At 36.5% G+C, this 23,035-nt stretch overlaps 1 protein-coding gene across 3 annotated transcripts in view; it reads right to left on the bottom strand.

Annotated features, from left to right (window-relative positions):
- The window catches only part of LOC101888135 (uncharacterized), a 95,670-nt gene extending 77,148 nt beyond the window's left edge, over window positions 1-18,522 (bottom strand). Inside the window, exons 1-2 of one of the 3 annotated variants that reach the window (XM_005184324.4) lie at window positions 18,116-18,521; window positions 11,713-12,611 (exon numbers count right to left, since the gene is read on the bottom strand). In XM_005184324.4, the coding sequence (XP_005184381.1) occupies window positions 11,713-11,728 (16 nt within the window). In that variant the 5' untranslated portion in view covers window positions 11,729-12,611; window positions 18,116-18,521. Of the gene's footprint in view, window positions 1-11,712; window positions 12,612-18,115 lie in introns of all 3 variants that reach the window. The other 2 variants (XM_011294550.3, XM_059121015.1) reach the window with 2 other exon arrangements.
- Between the last annotated feature and the right edge of the window lie 4,513 nt (window positions 18,523-23,035).

Here is a 23,035-nt window from a genome sequence, read left to right as displayed (position 1 = left end):
CTAGAAGACCAACTAAGGATCTTCTGTGACCAGAAGAATTATTCTAGGCTTTTTTTTGCCGATAAAATACCTCTCTCAGGTCTTCTGTGGCTTATTTCATTTGATTTATTTCAAATGACCGGACATTTTTTCCTTTGGGGTATAAACGCCAGCCATTGCATTTGCTTATTAGCAAATATGCCATTAGTGTTTATTACGAACTTTTTTCGGCAATATTTTTTCCATATTGTCTTTGGCCAATAGTTATGCCTTCATTACCCGGAGACCAGATGGTTTCAATTAACAATTGTTTTTTTTCGCAATTCCTGCAAGTAGCCAAATAGCCTGTCAAAACCAGGAAAATTTATGGGCTACCAATGAAACAAATGAACGCTCCAAAGAAACCAAATCAAGAAATGTGCAGATGTTCCCCCCAAAGCTTCTGCATAACAGATTCTTTATATTTTGGGAGGGGGAAACCAGACACAGTGGCGACGGTTTCTGGTTTCGATTTTCCGTTGGATGTGTCAGTGTCGAGATTTTTTGCAATAAAATTAATGCATGGCTCAGAAGGTGGCAATAAATGTAGCAGAATTTATTAGAGCGCCATTGTTTATTTGTTTTTTTCCCGTTTTTTTTTTATTTTTTTTGGTTTTTTTTTTTTTTCATTTTTTGTTGTTCTGAAGCTTCTTCTTTATTCCATCCAGCCGCTTAATAAACATATATGATATCATGGGTTATTTTAGATTCTATTTCGTTATAATATCGAGTGTTAATATAACGCTAAAAAGTCATTAAGATATTAACCCTTTAAGACCAAGAGCAAAAAGTCGGATGTCTAATATTTCAAATTATTATATCCTGTACCATTCTATGGAGGGTATCTTAAGTTTGTCATTCCGTTTGTAACACCTCGAAATAAACATTTTCGACCCCACAAAGTATATATATTTTTGTCAGCATAAAATTCTATGTCGATTTAGCGATGCCTGTCCGTATGTTCGTCTATCCATCTGTGGAAATCACTCTAGCTTCCGAACGAAATGAAGAAGTTCATAAAAATTTACTAAAATGTGTATTATATCTGCAGAACTTTTGGTATTGAAAATGGACCATGTAGGTACACATCCTCGTATAGCCCCCATATAACGGTACCTCCCCACATTCGGTATTTTGATGATTTTAACGACATTTAACGACATTTCCGGTAAATAGAATTGTTTAAAATTCGGTATTTGAAGTTCGTAATGGATACTAAAGCCTATTACAGAAAATTGTCTGTGCAGGTCCACGTCTTCGTATAGCCCCCATATAGCGGTACCTCCCGATATTCGGTATTTTGATGATTTTAGCGACATTATTAACCGGGGCAGTTTCAAATTACGTATTTAGAGTTCGTAATTGGAACTACAGTCTGTGACAGAAAGTTGTCTTTGCTGGTCCAATTCTTCCTATAGACCCCATACATCGGTACCTCCCGATATTCGGTATTTTGCTGATTTTAGCGACATTATTTACCGGGATTATTTTAAATTTGGTATTTAAAGTTCATTATGGATGCTACAGCCTATGACAGAAAATTTTACGTGCAGGTCCACATCTTCGTATAGTCCCCATATATCAGTACCTCCCGATATTCGGTATTTTGATGATTTGAGCGACATTTTATACCAGAATGGTTTCACATTCGGTATTTGAAGTTCGTAATAGATACTACAGCCTATGCCAGAAAATTGTCCGAGCAGCTACACGTTTTCATATAGCCCCCATATAAGGGTACCTCCCGATATTCTGTATTTTGATGATTTTAGCGGCATTATTTACCGGAATTGTTTCAAATTCGGTATTTGAAGTTCGTTATAGATACTACAGCCTAAGACAGAATATTGTCTTTTCAGGTCCACGTCTTCGTATAGCCCCCATATATCAGTACCTCTCTATATTCGGTATTTTGATGATTTTAGCGACATTATTAACCGGAAGTATTTCAAATTTGGTATTCGTAGTTCGTAATAGGAACTACAGTCTGTTACAGAAAATAAGCCATGTAGGTCCACGTCTTCGTATAGCCCCCCCTATAACGGTACCTCCCGATATTCGGTATTTTGATGATTTTAGCGACATTATTCACCGGAATTATTTCAAATTTTGTATTTGAAGTTCGTAATGGATGCTACAGCCTATGACAGAAAATTATCTGTGCAGGTCCACTTAATCGTATAGCCCCCATATAACGGTACCTCCCGATATTCGGTATTTTGATGATATTAGCAACATTATTCATCGGAATTATTTCAAATTTTGTATTTGAAGTTCGTAATAGGAACTACAGTCTGTGACAGAAAGTTGTCTGTGTAGGTCCAGGTCTTCGTATAAGCCCCATATATCAGTACCTCACGATATTGGGTTTTTTGATGAATTCGGCGTCATTATACACCAGAATTGTTTCAAATTCGGTATTTGAAATTCCAAATGAATACTACAGCCTTTGAGAGAAAATTTGTCTATGCAGGTCGAGGTCTTCGTATAGCCCCCATATAGCGATACCTCCCGATATTCGGTATTTTGATGATTTTAGCGACATTATTTACCGGAATTGTTTCAAATTTCGTATTTAACGTTCGTAATGGGAACTACAGCCTGTGACAGAAAATTGTCTGTGCAGGTCCACGTCTTCGTATAGCCCCCACATATCAGTACCTCCCTATATTCGGTATTTTGATGATTTTGGCGTCATTATTCACCGGAATTGTTTCAAATTTGGTATTTGAAATTCCAAATAGATGCTACAGCCTAAGACAGAAAATTGTATTTACAGGTCCAGGTCTTCGTATGGGCCCCATATATCAGTACCTTCCGATATTCGATATATTGATGATATTAGCGCCATTATTTATCGGAATTGCTTCAAATTTTGTATTTGAAGTTCGTAATGGATACTGCAGCCTATGCCAGAAAATTGTCTGTGCAGGCTTATGACAAAAGTTGCGTTTGCAGGTCCACGTCGTCGTATAGACCCTAATATACGGCTACATGCGGTATTTTTAAGATTTTATTAGAAATTTTAATGGGTTTTTAATTTTTTGAAAATTGCCAAATTTGTACCAAACGGTGGAGGGTATTCAAAGTTCGGACCGGTCGAACTTACAGCTTTTTTACTGGGTTTTAACTAAAATCTTATCAAATATTTAAAAAAAATGTCCAAAATATTTTTTTTTAATAAATCCCCCCCGAAGACAACATTAGTCACTTAAGGGTTAAATCAAATGCTTCGACCAAAAACAATACAGGCCTGTTTCTTTGTGAGGCAAAGAGGGCTTTAGGCAAAAAATCCTAATATTTTTTTCGCTTTGGTTTTGGCCATAAATTGTGTTAAAAAGGCTGTTTGCGAGACGGTTATTCTAACTAAACAGGTTTCGTTTGGATTTGCTGTCGTTCTACCGAACAAAAAAATACCCAGAATATGACATTTTAATATTCAAATCTTAATAATTGTTTTTTTTTTCCAATTCTTTGTTCCTCTGAATATTTTGTGAATACCGAAAAAAATCTTCAACGCCAAGAATATGCTACAAATATTATTAACATATAATAATGATGATATTATGATCATAAATAATAAAGCAAAATAAAAAAAACATCCACAAAGAAGCAGACGATGAAAAAATAAGAATAGAACTGCTCGGCAAAACTCTGTGTGACAACCGGTAGATCAACTGTCCGTTTTACCAATAAAATAACATGTTACCGTGCAAATAATGCACATAATTTAAATAATATTATCGAGAGTTCTGAAAATAGTTATGAGAACATATGCTTCAGAAAAACAAAACAAACAAAACAAACAACCGTTAAATCGATTTTTATTTTCTTTTACTCCAAAGTAAACAAAAGACTTAAGACTCAAACTCGTATTTCATAACAGAGACGGCCGTTGATGTCGCTGCCAGTGATGATGGGTGAACTGATGATGACAAAACGTAAACAAACAACAAATATTGTTGCCAATAAATTAGTGATACAATTTTCAAATAATTTCCTTGCCAATCGTGAGGTAAGCTCATAATTGGAGATAATTATTCAGAACAATTTCCCATAATGAGTCAAAGGAGAAGAAAAAAATGTTGGAGTATAGAAAAAACAAAAACAAGTAAAAAAAACAGTAAGTTCGGCTGGGACGAACTTTGAATAACCTCCACCATTTGGTACAAATTTGGCAATTTTCAAAAAATTAAAAACCCATTAAAAATTCTGTTAAAATCTTAAAAATACCGAATGTAGCCATATATTAGGGTCAATACGAAGACGTGGAGCTGCACAGACAATTTTTTGTCACAGGCTGCAATATCCATTACGAACTTCGAATACCGAATTTGAAACAATTCCAGTAAAGAATGTCGCTAAAATCTTCAAAATGCAGAATATCGGAAGGTACCGTTATATGGAGGCTATACGAAGACGTGAACCTGCACAGACAATTTTCTGTCACAGGCTGTAGCTTCCATTATGAACTTCAAATGCCAAATTTGAAACTACTACGGTGAATAATGTCGCTAAAATCATCAAAATACCGAATATCGGAAGGTACCATTATATGGCGGCTATACGAAGACGTGAACCTGCACAGACAATTTTCTGTCACAGGATGTGATATCCATTACGAACTTCAAATGCCAAATTTGAAACAATTCCGGTAAATAATGTCGCTAAAATCATTAAAATATCTAATATCCGGAGGTACAGTTATATGGGGACTATACGAAGACGACGGCCTACATAGCCCATTTTCTGTTTTATGCTGTAGTATTCATTACAAACTTCAAACACCAAATATTGAAATAATTCCGGTGAATAATGTCGCTAAAATCATCAAAATACCGAATATGGGGTGGTTCCGTTATGTGGGGGCTATACGAAGACGTGGACCTACATAGCCCTTTTTCTGTTTTAGGCTGTAATATCCATTACAAACTCCAAATTCTAATTTTGAAACAATTCCGGTAAAAAATGTCGCTAAAATCATCAAAATACCGAATATGGGGAGGTACCGTTCTATGGGGGCTATACGAGGATGTGGACCTACATGGCCCATTTCAAATACCAAAAGTTCTGCAGACATAATACACATTTGAGTAAATTTGTATTAACTTACTTCATTTCGTTCGGAAGCTAGAGTGATTTCCACAGACGGAGAGACGGATCGACGGACAGACGGATAGACGGACGGACATCGCTAAATCGACATAGAATTTTATGGTGATTAAGAATATATATACTTTGTGGGGTCTAAAATGTATATTTCGAGGTGTTACAAACGGAATGACAAACTTAATATACCCTCCATACTATGGTGGAGGGTATAAAAAAATCTTGGAGTATAGATAAAACAAGTAAAATAATATTAGTCGGTTGCCCACAGATGCATAGCCCTAGCCTTGAGTTATGATTATTCCAACTGTCGAGCCTTTATGGGAGAAGTTTCGGAGCAGTTGGCCAATTCGTATCTGTCCCAAGAATGCTAGATTTGGACTATATCGACCATAGGGTGAGATGAAAAAACTGCAACCAACTTCAGACTGCTGTCACTACTAAGCCACTTGTCCGACCGCTCTTAAAATTATTCCAGTGACAGCTCATTATATTGTTTACAAGGCGTACAAAAGCATTTTGCTGAGAATTTCCCAGAAAAAAAATTATTCCGGATGGAATTCAAGCGGGATAGTGTGATTTCTTTATATTTGGCTGGAAAACCACAAGTGGCTATGGTTAGAGAACTTCAGCATTTGAATGTGAATAAATCTTTTGTGTCTCATACCATCGCTCGTTACCGATACTGATACTGGTAATGTAGCCCCACGTCAAGAACAGAAGTGGAGGTGGATGGAAGAAAACAGCAACATCAGCAGAAATGGAAATGGTTCGAAAAGTAAAGAAGCGAAGCGACTTGATTGAAACCCGCGTCGCAGTAGCCGAAAAACGGATCGTGAGCTGAACATATCTCAATATTCCATTCGGCAAATATTGAAAAATGAGCTCGGGGTAAAGCCATTGAAATTCCAAAATGTGCAAGAACTTACACCGCAACCGCAACAGAAAGAAAATAGACTCAAAAGAGCTAAAGAGTTGCTTCGCTTGGCCGAAAGTGGTGAACTGCCGAATTTGGTTTTCTCCGCTCCGATGAGAAAACATTCGTTGTCCAGCAGTTTTTGAACTAACCAAATGATCGTGTTTACTGGCCAAAGAGGTTAGCTGAAAATGTATACCTTCGGTTGGCCACCAGAACTCAAGCAATGGACTCAGGTGATGGTGTGGACCACCATAACAGCCGATGGTCGCTCTCCGCTCCTATTAATCGACCTTGGCATCCGAATAAGTGCCGAATATTATCGCGAAAATATTCTGGAGAACTTGGAGATTACAACAGGACTCAGAACCATTGCACTCAGCTCGCGCTACCCAAGAATGGTTTCAAAATTATGTTCCTCGCTTCTTTTCCAGCGCATGGCCTCCAAAATCTCCGGATAGCAATCCGTTGGACTATTGTGTCTGGAGTATTTTGAAAAGCAAGGGCCAAAATACCTATTTAGGCTACTTTGAGGGGTAGAGAACCATCTTTTAACATAAGTCCTTCAGGTCTTCTATGATAGGACCACCTGATTTTTTGGCCTCCTATAAGAAGACCTATTGGTCTTCTATTAGAAGACTTGTTGGTCTTCTATGAGAAGACCTGATGGTCTCTTTTTATGAGATCTGTTGGTCTTCTGTGAAAAGACCTGTTGCCATTCTATGAGGAGACCCCTAGGTCTATTAGGAGAAGAATAACCGAATTTCCAATAGGAGACCTATTGGTCTTCCAATAGATCACCCATTGATCTTCAATAAGAGAACACCTTTGGGCCTTTCAATAGAAAAATTTGATTTAGTTTTTTTTTTAATTTTTTAAAACCCCTCTTCTATCCTCATTTCAAGTCCTGATGGTCTCTTATTATAAGATCTGTTGGTCTTCTATGAAAAGATCTGTTGGTCTTCTATGAAAAGACCTGTTACCCTTCTATGAGAAGACCCCATTGGTCTATTAGGAGAAGATTTATCGATTTTCCAATTAAAGACCTCTTGGTCTTCCAATAGAGCACTCATTGGTCTTCTAAAAGAGAACACCTTTGGGTCTTTCAATTCAAAATTTTGATTTAGTTTTTTTTTTTTTGATACCCTACACCACATAGTGGTAAGGGTATTATGTCTTTGTGCATTTGTTTGTAACATGGAGAAGGAAGCGAGATAGACCCATAGTTACTTTTGAGGATCTGCATAGAATCACTTTCTGAGTTGATTTATGCATGTCAGTCCGTCTGTCCGTCTGTCCATGTATTATTGTGAACAAAATGCAGGTCGAATTTATAATCCGATTGAGATGAAAATTTGCATATATCATTTGTTTGGCTCAAGGACGAACTACTATTGAAATTGGATATAATCGGTTAAAATTTAGATATAGCTCCCATATATATGTTCGTCCGATTTGCTTTTTATTGTGCACCAAACGTGTAATGTCAGCCCGAATAGGCATAAAAATAAGTATGCCAAATTTGATCGAAATCGGTTCAGATATAGCTATAGCTCCCTTATATATTTAGTCATCCGATTTGTTATTTTTGTCCTCCGCAGTCGTAATATGCACTCTGTAACAACAATATTTGGGCAAATATATCAAATGCAGCTCAGAAATATCTTTGCCAAATTTTATCGAGATCGGTTCAGATTGGTTGGATATATCTCTCATATATAACTTCGTCCGATTTAACTTTTATTGTGCACCAAACGTCTAATATTTGCCCAAATGGGATGAAATTTTGCACTTACGACCGACTTGAGTCTAGAAGCTGGTATATCAAATTTGGTGAAGATCGGTTCAGATATAGCTATAGCTCCCATGTATATATTGTTCATCCGATTTGTAGTATTTCTTACCCACAGCCCCCGTTTTACTGTTTTTTTTTTTTAATTTTTTCAAAACCCCTCTTCCACCCCCCTTTCGCGTTCCCCACACAACGAAAAAACCTTCATTTGGTCTCTTTGGCACAAAGCAGACCTTCAGCGGTTGCAGAAAATTCGCACTAATCTCTCTCAATGTGATAACAAGTTTGTGTCTTAAGTCTTTCGTTTTGTTCAGCGTTGTATCACTCGATTTTATCAAATAATTGCATTCAAAAAAATGTGTAACGAATCTAAGGCCAGATTCAAATCCAAGCGCATCACTCATATTTATTTATTTTTTTTAATAAAAAATTATTTAAATATTTCTTTTGAAAAAACACAAATTAAGAAAATCAAAAAAAAAAAAAAAAAAACCCAATCTTCGAATCTGTCCTTGTCGGCAACTGCGTGCTAAAATGCCATTTAGCAAAGATGTTGAACAAATCCGACATTACGCATAAACGGCTTATCGACATTTGGACAAGTTGAATAGCAACAACAACAAACACATCGACCATTTCAATTCCATAATTCTTGTGAATGGTCAGTTTATGTGGCAGATTTCGAGAAGAACTGAAGAATGAAGACGACGACAACGGTGACGGTGATGAGGATGACGAAGATGTTGTTGTTGTTTTTGGTTTCTTGGCTTTCCATCTTCTCTGGCTTTCAATTTCGAACTAAATGATTCTGTTGGCCGTTGTTGTTATATTTGTTGTTGCTAATATTTGTTGTTTGATTTTATTTTTGTTTTATTTAACCTTTCACATGTTCCGATTGCATGGGTTTGTGTGTTGGCCTGCATACGTGTGTATGTGTGTGAGAGTGTGTGTGTGTTATATGAAATCTTGTTGTAATTTTTCTGCAATCTGCGTTGTTGTTGTTGTTGCTGGTGGTGTTCGAATTGAAAATGTCATGTCCGTTTGTAGCGGCAAATATGCTCGCATAAACGACGCCACAACTTAACCTGCGATCGGCAATTACTTAACCAAAGCCAAGAAGCGCACAAACCAAGAGATAGACAAGCCAACACACACACACACACTCTCACACACCAAACACTCTCCCAATTGACTATTTAAAGATTTCATTGCGTTTTGTTTTGGTTTCTTTTTCGAAAGCCAAATTGGGAAGACCCAAGCCTAACCAAAAAAAAAATCCATTTCCAAAGGTTAGCTCTGCGGCCCAGTGCAACAATAAATTGATTAATTGAGGGAATTGTGTGTTTATGGCTGGGGTGAGACATATAACATACACCTACCCCCCTCCTCCCCACTCTGGGGAGTTGCATTTTAAACATTTCCATCAAAATTTAAAACTTTGTGTGGAGCCATGCCAGGTTGCATGGCTGACATCCAAAAAGTAATTGTCTCAGATTTTGGCTTCAAATTTGGGTAATAATTAATTGATGTTTACACACACACGGGCTAACAATTAAACGGTTTAATTAAATAATTAATATTTCAAGTTTTTCACAATTTGTCGTTGATACGCTTCAGTTCAGATTTTAGATTTTTATCGAAAAATTATGCATTGCAGAAAATTATTTGAATATTTTTAAAGACAAGGACACATGTTTTGGTTATGGATTAAATGAAGGTTTTTTTATAGCTTAAAGAAAACCTGGAGATCTTCTATGGGCCATAGAAGAGCTGGAGGTCTTCTAGCGGCCATATAAGAGCTGGAGTTCTTCCTAGAAGGCCTAGAGGTCTTCTATTGCCTACAGAAGAGCTGGAGGTCTTCTACTGGCTATAAAAGACATGGAGGTTTTCTATTGCCAATAGAAGAGCTAGAGGTCTTCTATTGGCCACAGAAGAGCTGGAGGTCTTCTATCGGCCCATAGAAGAGCTGGAGGTCTTCTATCGGCCCATAGAAGAGCTGGAGGTCCTCTATCGGCCCATAGAAGAGCTGGAGGTCTTCTGTCAGCCCTTAGAAGAGCAGGAGGACTTCTATGGTCCATAGAAGAGCAGGAGGACTTCTATGGTCCATAGAAGAGCAGGAGGACTTCTATGGTCCATAGAAGAGCTGGAGGTCTTTTATCGGCCATAGAAGAGCTGGAGGTCTTCTATTGGCCATAGAAGAGCTGGAGGTCTTCTATCGACCATAGAAGAGCTGTAGGTCTTCTATGCGGCTATAGAAGAGCTGTAGGTTTTCTATGCGGCTATAGAAGAGCTGTAGGTTTTCTATGCGGCTATAGAAGAGCTGTAGGTCTCCTCTGGTCTATAGAAGAGCTGTAGGTCTTCTATCGGTCTATAGAAGAGCTGTAGGTCTTCTATCGGTCTATAGAAGAGCTGTAGGTCTTCTATCGGCCATAGAAGAGCTGTAGGTCTTCTATCGGCCATAGAAGAGCTGTAGGTCTTCTATCGGTCTATAGAAGAGCTGTAGGTGTTCTATCGGTCTATAGGTCTTCTATCGGTCTATAGAAGAGCTGTAGGTCTTCTAGCGGTCTATAGAAGAGCTGTAGGTCTTCTATCGGTCTATAGAAGAGCTGTAGGTCTTCTATCGGCCATAGAAGAGCTGTAGGTCTTCTATCGGTCTATAGAAGAGCTGTAGGTCTTCTATCGGTCTATAGAAGAGCTGTAGGTCTTCTATCGGTCTATAGAAGAGCTGTAGGTCTTCTATCGGTCTATAGAAGAGCTGTAGGTCTTCTATCGGTCTATAGAAGAGCTGTAGGTCTTCTATCGGTCTATAGAAGAGCTGTAGGTCTTCTATCGGTCTATAGAAGAGCTGTAGGTCTTCTATCGGTCTATAGAAGAGCTGTAGGTCTTCTATCGGCCATAGAAGAGCTGTAGGTCTTCTATCGGTCTATAGAAGAGCTGTAGGTCTTCTATCGGTCTATAGAAGAGCTGTAGGTCTTCTATCGGTCTATAGAAGAGCTGTAGGTCTTCTATCGGTCTATAGAAGAGCTGTAGGTCTTCTATCGGTCTATAGAAGAGCTGTAGGTCTTCTATCGGTCTATAGAAGAGCTGTAGGTCTTCTATGGTTTATAGAAGAGCTGTAGGTCTTCTATGGTTTATAGAAGAGCTGTAGGTCTCCTATCGCCCATAGAAGAGCTGTAGGTCTTCTATTGGCCATAGAAGAGCTGAAGGTCTTCTATTGGCCATAGAAGAGCTGTAGGCCTTCTATGGTCTATAGAAGAGCTGTAGGTCTTCTATTGGCCATAGAAGAGCTGTAGATCTTCTATGGTCTATAGTAGACCTGTGGGTCTGCTATGATCTGTAGAAGACCTGTGGGTCTTCTATGATCTAATGAAGACCTGTAGGTCGTCCATGGTATGCAGAAGACCTGTAGGTCTTCTATGGTCTATAGAAGACCTGTGGGCCTTCTTTGGTCTATAGAAGAGCTGTAGGTCTTCTATGGTCTATAGTAGACCTGTGGGTCTGCTATGATCTGTAGAAGACCTGTGGGTCTTCTATGATCTAATGAAGACCTGTAGGTCTTCCATGGTCTGCAGAAGACCTGTAGGTCTTCTATGGTCTATAGAAGACCTGTGGGCCTTCTGTGGTCTGTAGAAGACCTGTAGGTCTTCCATGGCCTTTAGAAGACCTGTAGGTCTTCCATCGCCTTTAGAAGACGTCTAGGTCTTCCATCATCTTTAGAAGACCTCTAAGTCTTCTACTGCCTTTAGAAGACCTGTAGGTCTTCTAATGCCTGTAGCAGACCTATGGGTCTTCTTTTTAATGCCGTTTATCCTATTTTCCCGTATTTCTTTTTTTTTTGTTTTTTTTTGTCTTATTTTCAAAATCATTTGTGACTTACTTGTAAAAAGCCGCATTCTGGATTCGAGTGATGATGGATGTTTTTTTTCTGTTTCTCTCTTCTGCGAAAATACAAATTCAAAACAAATCGTTTTGATATTTCACAAAAATCCGAAAATGAAAATCAAGCTAAGACTGGTGATGATGGCTGGCGCTGGCTGCCACTTGGTTACCAGCTGCTGCTGCTTCTGCTGCTTGGACGTTAACTTCGGCACTTTTAATTCAAATTTCAAAAGCAAAGCTACGACAATGCACGCGGTAATGTTAGTGGAGGGTTGGCGGGGGGAATGGTGAAGTGATTACTGAACGGATAATCTGAGTGTCGTTGGCTGGTGACGATAGATTAGGGGCTACCGGCTGTTGTTGTTGCTGCTGCTGTTACAGTTTCGAGTTGTTGTTGCTGTTGTTGTTGCTTTTTTGCAATAAATCCAACGAGCAACCCGAAAAAAATCTTCAGAAATTCGTGATTATTTTAATATTTCTTCAGTTTTTTCGTTACTGGGTTATGGTGGCTGATGATGTTGATATATTTTTGCAAAATATAAAAATTGTTGTTGTTTTTGTTGCTTCGAAAAATTACTTTATTTTGTGGGCCTTCTTTTGAATGTTTGTGCAAATAGATTGTATTGTTTTTGTTTTTATGACTTGAGATTCTTTTTTTTTTTTTGATTTTTTTTTTTTTGGATTTTCAGTTCACTTAGAATTCAAGTGAGTCTGTATATTTTTTATTTTATTTATTTTTTTTTTTGTAATTTTTGCCTGATTACTGTCTTTGAATTCTTGGTGTGTTCAGAATTTCCTCATTGGGGGCCATGGGGCAACCTTTGTTTTTGGTGGCACTACTCTCGTGGTTTGTTTTTTATTTATTTATTTTTTTTTTGGGTTTGTTTTCAAGTACTTCTGCAAGGGAAAAATAACTTTGAGAATAAATATATTTTCAATAATAATAGTAATTATTTTTTCAAAATTTTTTATTTGTGGAGGGCGTGTCTGTCTGTCGGCCTGGCCTTTTTTTGTGGCTAGGCCTAATGATTTTTTAATTTTTCGTTTTCTTAATGAGTTCGGCTTCTTTCTTCATTTTTTTATTTTTGGTTTTATTTTCATTCTTATTTTTTTTTTAACAAATTTATAATGTGGCATAAAATCTTTGGTATCAAGTGTTTTGATTGATTAGTTCCATGCTAATCTTTCGATGGATTCCTCAAGCGGAAGTTATTTGACGAACTTGTCTTTTTTTTTTTTTTTTTTTTTTTTTTTTTTTTGGATTCCATCTTCATTTCCCCTCTAGGGTTTTTTTGCTAATGATGATATTTTGATGATGGTGATATATTTAATAGGCCTATCCATCACAATTGGTATTAATCAAAGGGGTTTCGTATTTTTTTTTTATTTTTGAAAATATCAAAGGTTACATTGGATGAAGGGTTGGGGTCAGATGTTGCCCTTTTAGACCCAAAAGAAGCGACGATAGAAAAAAAAAAAAAAAAAACACAAAAATGATTCGATATTTGAAAATTTAATTTAGAAGGCACTAAAAAATTCTCGATGGTATGAAAAATACTCGAGCTGGAGGTCTTTTATTACCCATTGAAGAGAAATATAAGAGCTGGAGGTCGTATATTACCCATAGAAGAGCTGGAGGACTTCTATCGGCCGTAGAAGAGTTGGAGGTCTTCCATTGGCCGTAGAAGAGCTGGAGGTCTTCTATTGGCCATAAAGGAGCTGGAGGTCTTCTATTAGCCATAGAAAAGTTGGAGGTCTTATATTGGCCATAGAAGAGCTGCAAGTCTTCTCTTAGCCATAATAGAACTGGTGGTTTTCTATTGGCCATAGAAGAGCTGGAGGTCTTCTATCGGCCATAGAAGAGCTGGAGGTTTCCATTGGCCATAGAAGTGCTGGAGGTCTTTTATTGGCCAGAGAAGAGCTGGAGGTCTTCTATTGGCCATAGAAGAGCTGGAGGTCTTCTATCGGCCATAGAAGAGCTGTAGGTCTTCTATCGGCCATAGAAGAGCTGGAGGTCTTCTATCGGCCATAGAAGAGCTGGAGGTCTTCTATCGGCCATAGAAGAGCTGGAGGTCTTCTATCGGCCATAGAAGAGCTGTAGGTCTTCTATCGGCCATAGAAGAGCTGGAGGTCTTCTATCGGCCATAGAAGAGCTGGAGGTCTTCTAACGGCCATAGAAGAGCTGGAGGTCTTCTATCGGCCATAGAAGAGCTGGAGGTTTTCTATCGGCCATAGATTTTCTATTGGGTATAGAAGAACTGGAGGTCTTCTATTGGCCAAAGAAGAGCTGGAGGTCTTCTATTGGCCGTAGAAGAGCTGGAGATCTTCTATTGGCCAAAGAAGAGCTGCAAGCCTTCTCGTAGCCATAAAAGAGCTGAAGGTCTTTTATCATCCATAGAAGAGCTTGAGGTCTTCTATTTACCATAGAAGAGGTTGAGGTCTTCTATCGGCCAGAGAAGAGCTGGAGGTCTTCTATTGGCTGTAGAAGAGCTGTACGTCTTCTATTGCCCATTGAAGAACTGGAGGTCTTCTATCGGTCATAGAAGTGCTGTAGGTCCCATATTGTCTACAGAAGAAGCTGCAGGTCTTCTATTGGCCATAGAAGAACTGGATATCCTCTAATGGCTTTAGGAGACCTGGAGGTTTCTATTGGCCACAAAAGAGCTGGAGCTCTGGGAAAACGGTAGAAAACAACAACATCAGCAGAAATGGTTCGAAAAATAAAGAAGCGACTTGATTGAAACCCGCGTCGCAGTAGCCGAAAAATGTCTCATGAGCTGAACATATCGCAATATTCTATTTAGGAAATATTGAAAAATGAGCTCGGGATAAAGCCATTGAAATTCTAAAACAGTGCAAGAATTTACACCGCGACCATTTTGGCCGTAGAACTCATGCAAGCGCTTCGCCGGGAATGGGACAAAATACCACAGAACAACATTCGGGCAGCGTCTGACGGTTTCATTGGCCGTTTGAAGCCCATATTTCGTGCCAAAGGTGACCAATTCGAATAAATCTAAACTTATTCTAAAATTTGATGCTATTTCCGACATTTTTTGCTTCTGGAATCTGGACTAAAAAATTCTACAATTATTGAGTTCAACTAGAGTCGTCTAAGCAGCATGGCATTAAGAATGAAATTTCAAACGCTCTCAAAACCATGATCTAAGTCGAAACTTTTTTTTTAAATCCAGACTATTAAAGGTGAGCTTAGAAATATTTTATGAAAAAAAAATCAAAATTATATACCCATCACTGGAACTTAAACTAATTATAGAAGGACGATGATTTTGGAAAAAATTCCCTCTTTTTGAGATTTAAAAAAAAGGAACTATAAATCCACCACTCTTTAGTTAATTTTGAGTCTTCTAATATCTTAATCATTGAAATACTTGATTACAGAGCTAAGGCTGGAGGATTTCGAAAATCAAGACTAGGATAGTTTATCTGTGACCAAAAACTTCCATTCAATCAACTCAGCTTGGTATTTAGAATGAGGTTTGAAGTACTTTCAGAATCCATGATTACAGAACCAAGTTTGGAGTGGTCTTAAATCTGGAGATCAGCCCAAAAATCCAGCCAAGGCTTATGAATTAAAAAATGTTAAACAAAATTGCATTGCGAAACTGCATAAGCACCCACGACTATTGAACTCAGTTGTAGTCGTTAAGTATTCAAAAAAAAAAAAAAAAAAAAAAATTATTATTCTGCAGCCCAAACTGAGCTTTGAAATATTTTGTAAAAAAAATTCTAAATAATAGAACAATGTCTTGATTTCAACAATTCATAAAAATCCTGATTTTAGAACTGATCTGAGACTCTGAAATTTAAAATTTTAAATTTAAAATTTAAGTCTGGATAAAGAAACTTTGAAAACTCAGACTTGAAGTGTTTAGCTTTGACCTGTTAATATTCTAAGACAAAATCTGTCATCACAGAGTTCATACTGGACTTAAAAATATTTTTTTAAAAATTCAAAATCTTAGGTTTTGCTCGAGCAAAAAAAAAACACTATTGGGAGTATTAGGATCAACCGAGGCCAGTCATTTGGTCAAAAAAAAAAAAAAAAAAAAAAAAAAAAAAAAAAAAAAACAAATCCATTAAAACTCTCCAGTCTATTAATTAAAAAAAAAGCGACTACAGTACTTCAAGCTAAAATAATCCGAAAACCTGATTATGGCGTCAAAAAAAAAAATATAAAACTTAAAAAAAATCTGAAAAATGTTTTGGATTTTTAGAGCTGAGTTATTTTAAAAAATCCAAATTATATATTCCTTAAACTAATTTTAACAAGTTAAAAAACAGTAAGTTCGGCCGGGACGAACTTTGAATATCCTCCACCATTTGGAATGAATTTGGAAATTTTCAAAAAATAAAATCCGTTAAAAATTCTGTTAAAATCATAAAAATACTGAATATAGCCGTTATATTGGGCTCTATACGACGGAGACCTACATAGGCATAAGCCATTACCATATTCAAATTCGAAACTTGAAATAAACGGTGAACAATTTAGATAAAAATCATCAAAATATCGTTTATAGGGAGCTACCGTTATATCGGAGCTATGAGATGACCTGGACCAGCATAGACAATTTTCTGTCACAGGCTGTAGCATCCATTACGAACTTCAAATACGACATCTCAAACAATTTCGTTGTATATTGTACCTAAAATCGTCAAAATACCGAATATCAGGAGGTACTGATATATGGGGCCTATACGAAGACTTGGACCTGCATAGTTATTTTCTGTTACAGACTGTAGTTACGAACTTTAAACGCCAAATTTGAAATAATTCCGGTGAATAATGTCGCAAAAATCAACAAAATATCGAATATCGGGAGATATCGTTATATGGGGACTATACGAAGACGTGGACCTACATGACCCATTTTCAATACCAAAAGTCCTGCAGATATAATACACATTTGAGTAAAATTTTATCAACGTACTTCATTTCGTTCGGAAGCTAGAGTGATTTCCACACACAGATAGATGGATGGAAGGACGGACATCGCTAAATCGACATAGAATTTTATGCTGATCAAGAATATATATACTTTGTGGGGTCTAAAATGTATATTTCGAGGTGTTACAAACGGAATGACAAACTTAATATATATCCTCCATACTATGGTGGAGGGTATAAAAACAGTCATACTATAAAAAATAAATAAATAAATAAATGTTTAAAAACAAGGGGAACTTGAAAGATGAGGTATTTAAGAAAATAACGTCCGACTTCAAATATGTTCTGGAACCTAAAAGTCTAAAATTAGGGTTGGTATTGAAAAAAACATTAGGAAATGAATAAAACAAATTTTTGAGCCTAAATTGGGATTATGAATATTTTAAAAATCTCTTTTATAGAGTCTGCCTTGAGCAATGCTAGAATTTTGAAACGATTCGTAAAAAAAACATTAATAAATATAATGCTTGGCCTGGAATTAGAAAATTTCTAAATATTTACAAAAATAACCTACGGTTTTAGAGTTCAATTCCAATTCATTGGAATGAGAATGTATTAAAAAAATTAAAAATATAAATAAAAATCGTGTGGTTTTTGAGTTAAGTTTTTTAAAAAAATCAGAATTTTGCTGTTGCAAAATGGTCAGGCTTTTCAAACTGGCCTTACAGTTTTTTGAGAAATGTATGATTTGAAAAATTATCTGCAACCTTGAAATCTATTACGAATCTAATACCGAGTCGAAAGAATAAGGATTATTAAGCCTATATTGAGATTTTAAATGTTCCATAATTTACATTCAAAGAATCTTGCCTGAGCTGAGCTTGGGTTTAGAAAACATTAGCAAAAACTCAATAATTGTAATGTTTGGTCTGGAATCAGAAAAATATTCAAAAAAAATCCACCTTTAAAAAATTAAGATTGGGCTCTTCGAAATATTGAAAAAATCCAGGTTATTGAAGAATTTTAAAGGGTTTGTTTTCTATTTAAAAAAATCAAAACCTGACTTAAAACGGTTTTTTAAAAATATCTGAAGCCTGAAAAATTCTTTTGAACCTTTAAAACTATTTTTCTAAAATTAACTTTGGATCTTGGCACGTGTGAATTCAAAAATTAAGAACATTCACCCAGACTCCATGAAAATCCCAGGCTAGAAAAAAGAAATCCTTGACTTTGGATCTATTGATTATAGATCTTAAATAAAATCCCTCTATAGGTCCCAGAATTTTAGTTGTACCACAACTCTGTGAGGCGTAATCGTCTAGATTTGTTCCATACCCCATATTCCACTGTTTTGTATTTCCCCTCGTCTGTCAATATTCTTCACTAATCTGACACATATTTTAAATTTCAGAATTTTTATTTTGCTAGATTTTATTTTAAAACTTTGCTCTAATCTTGAATAATATTGCATTTCATTCGTCATGCTTACCACCACAAATATCAAACAATTTGCCAAAGTGTTTCTTGGTATATTCCAAAATCTCAAGGCGTTTCGAAAACTTCCTTATGTTTTGAAACTGGAATTTTTTAAGGTTTTATTTTCGTTTTTTAGTTGTTTTTTTTTAATGCGAAAAGGTTAATTTCAAGTCGGTTTTCTTACATAGAATGTCTGTGTGCGCTGGTTAATGCCAATGTGAAAACAAAAGACTTAAGACACAAACTTCCAATGCTCTTTGGGAAGGGAACAAAAAAAATATTTTTTTTTGCGAATTTTGGGTAATGTAAGGAAGAGGATTGATTTGAGGAATTATGACACTTTCTTTCAGTATAACACTTTGTATAACACTTGAATCCTTTTTTATGCCACAAAATTAATTTGTCATTTGGGGGAACATTTTTTTTCGTCTTTATTTATTTTTTTTTCTTTTTAATATTGTTTCCTGTTGAACACTTTGTTTTTTTTTGTAATTTTTTTTTATTAAAAATCTTAAAATTTCATTAAAAATTATTTACTTTAATTTTTTTTTGTTAAATAAAAAATCTGCAATTTTTTCTTTTGTTCGTTGCTTCAGTTTTTTTTTTCTTCTGAATTTGAATTTAATACAAAAATGTTTCTATATTTCTTTAATGCTCGAGCGAAGATGAGCCTTATCCCGAGAGTAGAAGTTCCAGTCACTTCTGAGTTTTGGAGACGTCCGTACACGTTCGTTAGTCGCGTTTGAATGTATCATCTGGCAAAAACATCCACCAACTTTAGGTGATTTTTCAAACCTTGCTTTTTTGTGCAAAGAAATTGTTTGACGCTGGGCTGAGTGCTGGTGCTTTATGTTGTTGTTGGTGGTGGTGGTGTTGTTGCGGCTGCTGTTGTCTCAGTTGTTAGTTGGGTTGGTTGGCTGGTTGATGATGCTGTTGCTCGCTGGCTGGCTGGCTAGCTCTGTGGCTCTTCTTAATATTTTTTTCAGCTGAGGATTTTTTCCAATTGAAATTTGAAAAATAAAAAAAGAAACGACAACAGCAACAGACATAATAACAATCAGCAAGAAGATGAAGAAGAAGCAGCAGTACAAGAAGAAGAAGATATATGTATAAACAACAAAAACAACAACGACAACTGAAAATAGCAAAGCCAGTCAAAACAAAACAATAGATCGACCCCACCACCATTATGGGTTGAATGGTGAGGGGAATCCAACGAGGTGGCTTAATGATCATTGCGATAATGAAGATAATGACTATGATGATGATGTTACTGTTAATGTCTGTGAGTAACATAAACTTCATTGCCATAATGATTGAGATCATTATGGTATTTTTGATAATGATTTTATGAGGATTATGAGGCTAATATTATTAAGGGGACATCCCGGACCTTAGGCGTGGATTTTTTAAAGAATTTTTAAAACCCACATTCCAGGCCATAGGCGTGGATTTTTTAAAGAATTTTTAAAATCCACATCTCAGACCATAGGTGTGGATTTTTTAAAGAATTTTTAAAATCCACATCTCAGACCATAGGCGTGGATTTTTTAAAGAATTTTTAAAACCCACATCCCTGGCCATAGGCGTGGATTTTTTAAAGAATTTTTAAAACCCACATCCCTGGCCATAGGCGTGGATTTTTTAAAGAATTTTTAAAACCCACATCCCTGGCCATAGGCGTGGATTTTTTTAAGGAATTGTTTAACCCCACTTCATAGGCCATAGGCGTGGATTTTTTAAAGAATTTTTAAGGCCAACTTACCAGGCCATAGGCGTGGATTTTTTAAATAATTTTTAAAACCCCAGGACATAAGCGTGGATTTTTTAAATAATTTTTAAAACCCACATCCCAGGCCATAAGCGTGGATTTTTTAAATAATTTTTAAAACCCACATCCCAGGCCATAGGCGTGGATTTTTTAAATAATTTTTAAAACCCACATCCCAGGCCATAGGCATGGATTTTTTAAAGAATTTTTAAATACCATCTACCAGGCAATGAGCGAGGATTTTTTAAAGAATTTTTAAAAACCAGCTACCAGGCCATAGGCGTGCATTTTTTTAAGAATTTTTAAAACCCACATCCCAGGCCATAGGCGTGGATTTTTTAAGGAATTTTTTAACCCCACTTCATAGGCCATAGGCGTGGATTTTTTAAAGAATTTTTAAGGCCCACTTACCAGGCCATAGGCGTGGATTTTTTAAATAATTTTTAAAACCCCAGGCCATAAGCGTGGATTTTTTAAATAATTTTTAAAACCCACATCCCAGGCCATAGGCATGGATTTTTTAAAGAATTTTTAAATACCATCTACCAGGCAATGAGCGAGGATTTTTTAAAGAATTTTTAAAAACCAGCTACCAGGCCATAGGCGTGGATTTTTTAAAGAATTTTTAAAACCCACATCCCTGGCCATAGGCGTGGAGTTTTTAAAGAATTTTTAAAACCCACATCCCAGGCCATAGGCGTGGAGTTTTTAAAGAATTTTTAACAGCCACATCCCAGGCCATAGGCGTGGATTTTTTAAAGAATTTTAAGGCCCACTTGCCAGGCCATGGGCGTGGATTTTTTAAATTATATTTAAGGCCCACTTGCCAGGCCATGGGCGTGGATTTTTTAAATTATATTTAAGGCCGACTTGCCAGGCCATGGGCGTGGATTTTTTAAATTATATTTAAGGCCCACTTGCCAGGCCATGGGCGTGGATTTTTTAAATTATATTTAAGGCCGACTTGCCAGGCCATGGGCGTGGATTTTTTAAATAATTTTTAAGGCCCTTTTATCAGGCCATAGGCTAGGATTTTTAAAGAATTTTTAAGGCCCACCTACCAGGCCATAGGCGTGGATTTTTAAAGAATTTTTAAGACCCTTTTATCAGACCATAGGCGCGAATTTTTAAAGAATTTTTAAGACCCTTTTATCAGGCCATAGGCGAGGATTTTTAAAGAATTTTTAAGGCCCACCTACAAGGCCATAGGCGTGGATTTTTTAAAGAATTTTTAAATCCCACATCCCAAGCCTTAGGCGAGGCTTTTTTAAAGAATTTTAAAACCCACATCCAAGGCCATGGACTTGGATTTTTTAAAGAATTTTTAAGACCCACATCCCAGGCCATAGGCGTGGATTTTTAAAGAATTTTTAAATCCCACATCCCAAGCCTTAGGCGAGGCTTTTTTAAAGAATTTTAAAACCCACATCCAAGGCCATGGACTTGGATTTTTTAAAGAATTTTTAAGACCCACATCCCAGGCCATAGGCGTGGATTTTTAAAGAATTTTTAAAACCCACATCCCAGGCCATGGACGTGAATTTTTTAAAGAATTTAAAACCCATATCCCAGGCCCTATGCGTGCATTTTTAATTAATTTTTAAAGCCCACTTACCAGGCCATAGGCGTGAATTTTTAAAGAATTTTTAAAACCCATATCCCAGGCCCTAGGCGTGCATTTTTAATTAATTTTTAAAGCCCACTTACCAGGCCATAGGCGTGAATTTTTAAAGAATTTTTAAAACCCATATCCCAGGCCCCATGCGAGCATTTTTAATTAATTTTTAAAGCCAACTTACCAGGCCATAGGCGTGAATTTTTAAAGAATTTTTAAAACCCATATCCCAGGCCCTAGGCATGGTTTTTTTAAGAATTTTTAAAACCCACATTCCAGGCCATAGGCGTGGATTTTTTAAAGAATTTTTAAGGTCCAGTTATTAGGCCATAGACATGGATTTTTTAAAGAATTTTTAAAACCTACATCCCAGGCCATAGGCGTGGATTTTTCAAAGAATTTCTAAGCCCCAATTACCAGGTCATGGGCGGGGATTTTTTTAAAGGATTTTTCGTTACAATGTTACCGTCACAATCTTCATCATCCTCAGCCATAATGATCATTATGAGCTATTCATTGTTTTGTTTTTCATTATAATTAGTTGTTATATTGCTTTAACATTTGTTTTACCTCCGAGAGAGAGGAAATAGACAACTTCCAATAAAAGCAAAAAATATATGAGCAAAAACAAAAACAAATAAAACTTCATTAGTAAACAAATACCAGCAACAACACCAGTTGGAATTTTTATTGCTTTTGGGCTCCGAAGACGCTCTCGCTACAGCGCCTCGGCTGTGTGGCAGGTAGCATCTTCAAAAGTGTTGTTATGTTTCTGTTAATTATTAACGAAGATTGAGATGGAGAATGAAAGAGAACAGTTAAGAGTGTTGCTGAGAGGCAGTGCTATTCAGTTAAGAGTACATTAACATTGGACTGTTAATAACAGAAAGTATTGTCGGCGGAGGAAGCAGTGCATTAGTTATGAATGAAAAAATTACAACCAAGGAAAAACATCTGTAAATACTAAAAACCCCAAACCTGCTGGTATGTGGGTTTTAAAAAATCCACGCCTATGGCCTTAAAATTCTTTAAAAACCCCACGCCTTTGGCCTTTAAAATTCTTTGAAAAATCCACGCTTTTGGCCTTAAAATTCTTTAAAAAATCCAAGCCTTTGGCCTTAAAATTCTTTAAAAAATCCAAGCCTTTGGCATAAATATTCTTTAAAAATTAAACGCCTTTGGCCTTAAAATTCTTTAAAAAATCCACGCCGTTGGCCTTAAAATTCTTTAAAATTCCACGCCTATGGCCTGGGATGTGGGTTGTAAAAATTCTTTAAAAAATCCACTTCTATGGCCTGAGATGTGGCTGTTAAAAACTCTTTAAAAAATCCACTTCTATGGCCTGAGATGTGGCTGTTAAAAATTCTTTAAAAAATCCACGCCTATGGCCTGGGATGTGGGTTTTAAAAATTCTTCTTCTTTAAAAATCTAAGCCTATGGCCAGATAACAGGGTCTTAAAAATTATTTAAAAATCCACGCCTACAGCCTGATAACAGGGTCTTAAAAATTCTTTAAAAAATCCACGGTTATGGTTTGGGATGTTGGC

This window comes from Musca domestica, unplaced genomic scaffold (genome assembly GCF_030504385.1).
Source record: "Musca domestica strain aabys unplaced genomic scaffold, Musca_domestica.polishedcontigs.V.1.1 180, whole genome shotgun sequence".
Lineage (NCBI taxonomy): Eukaryota > Metazoa > Arthropoda > Insecta > Diptera > Muscidae > Musca > Musca domestica.
This window is presented reverse-complemented; position numbering and strand designations above follow the sequence as displayed.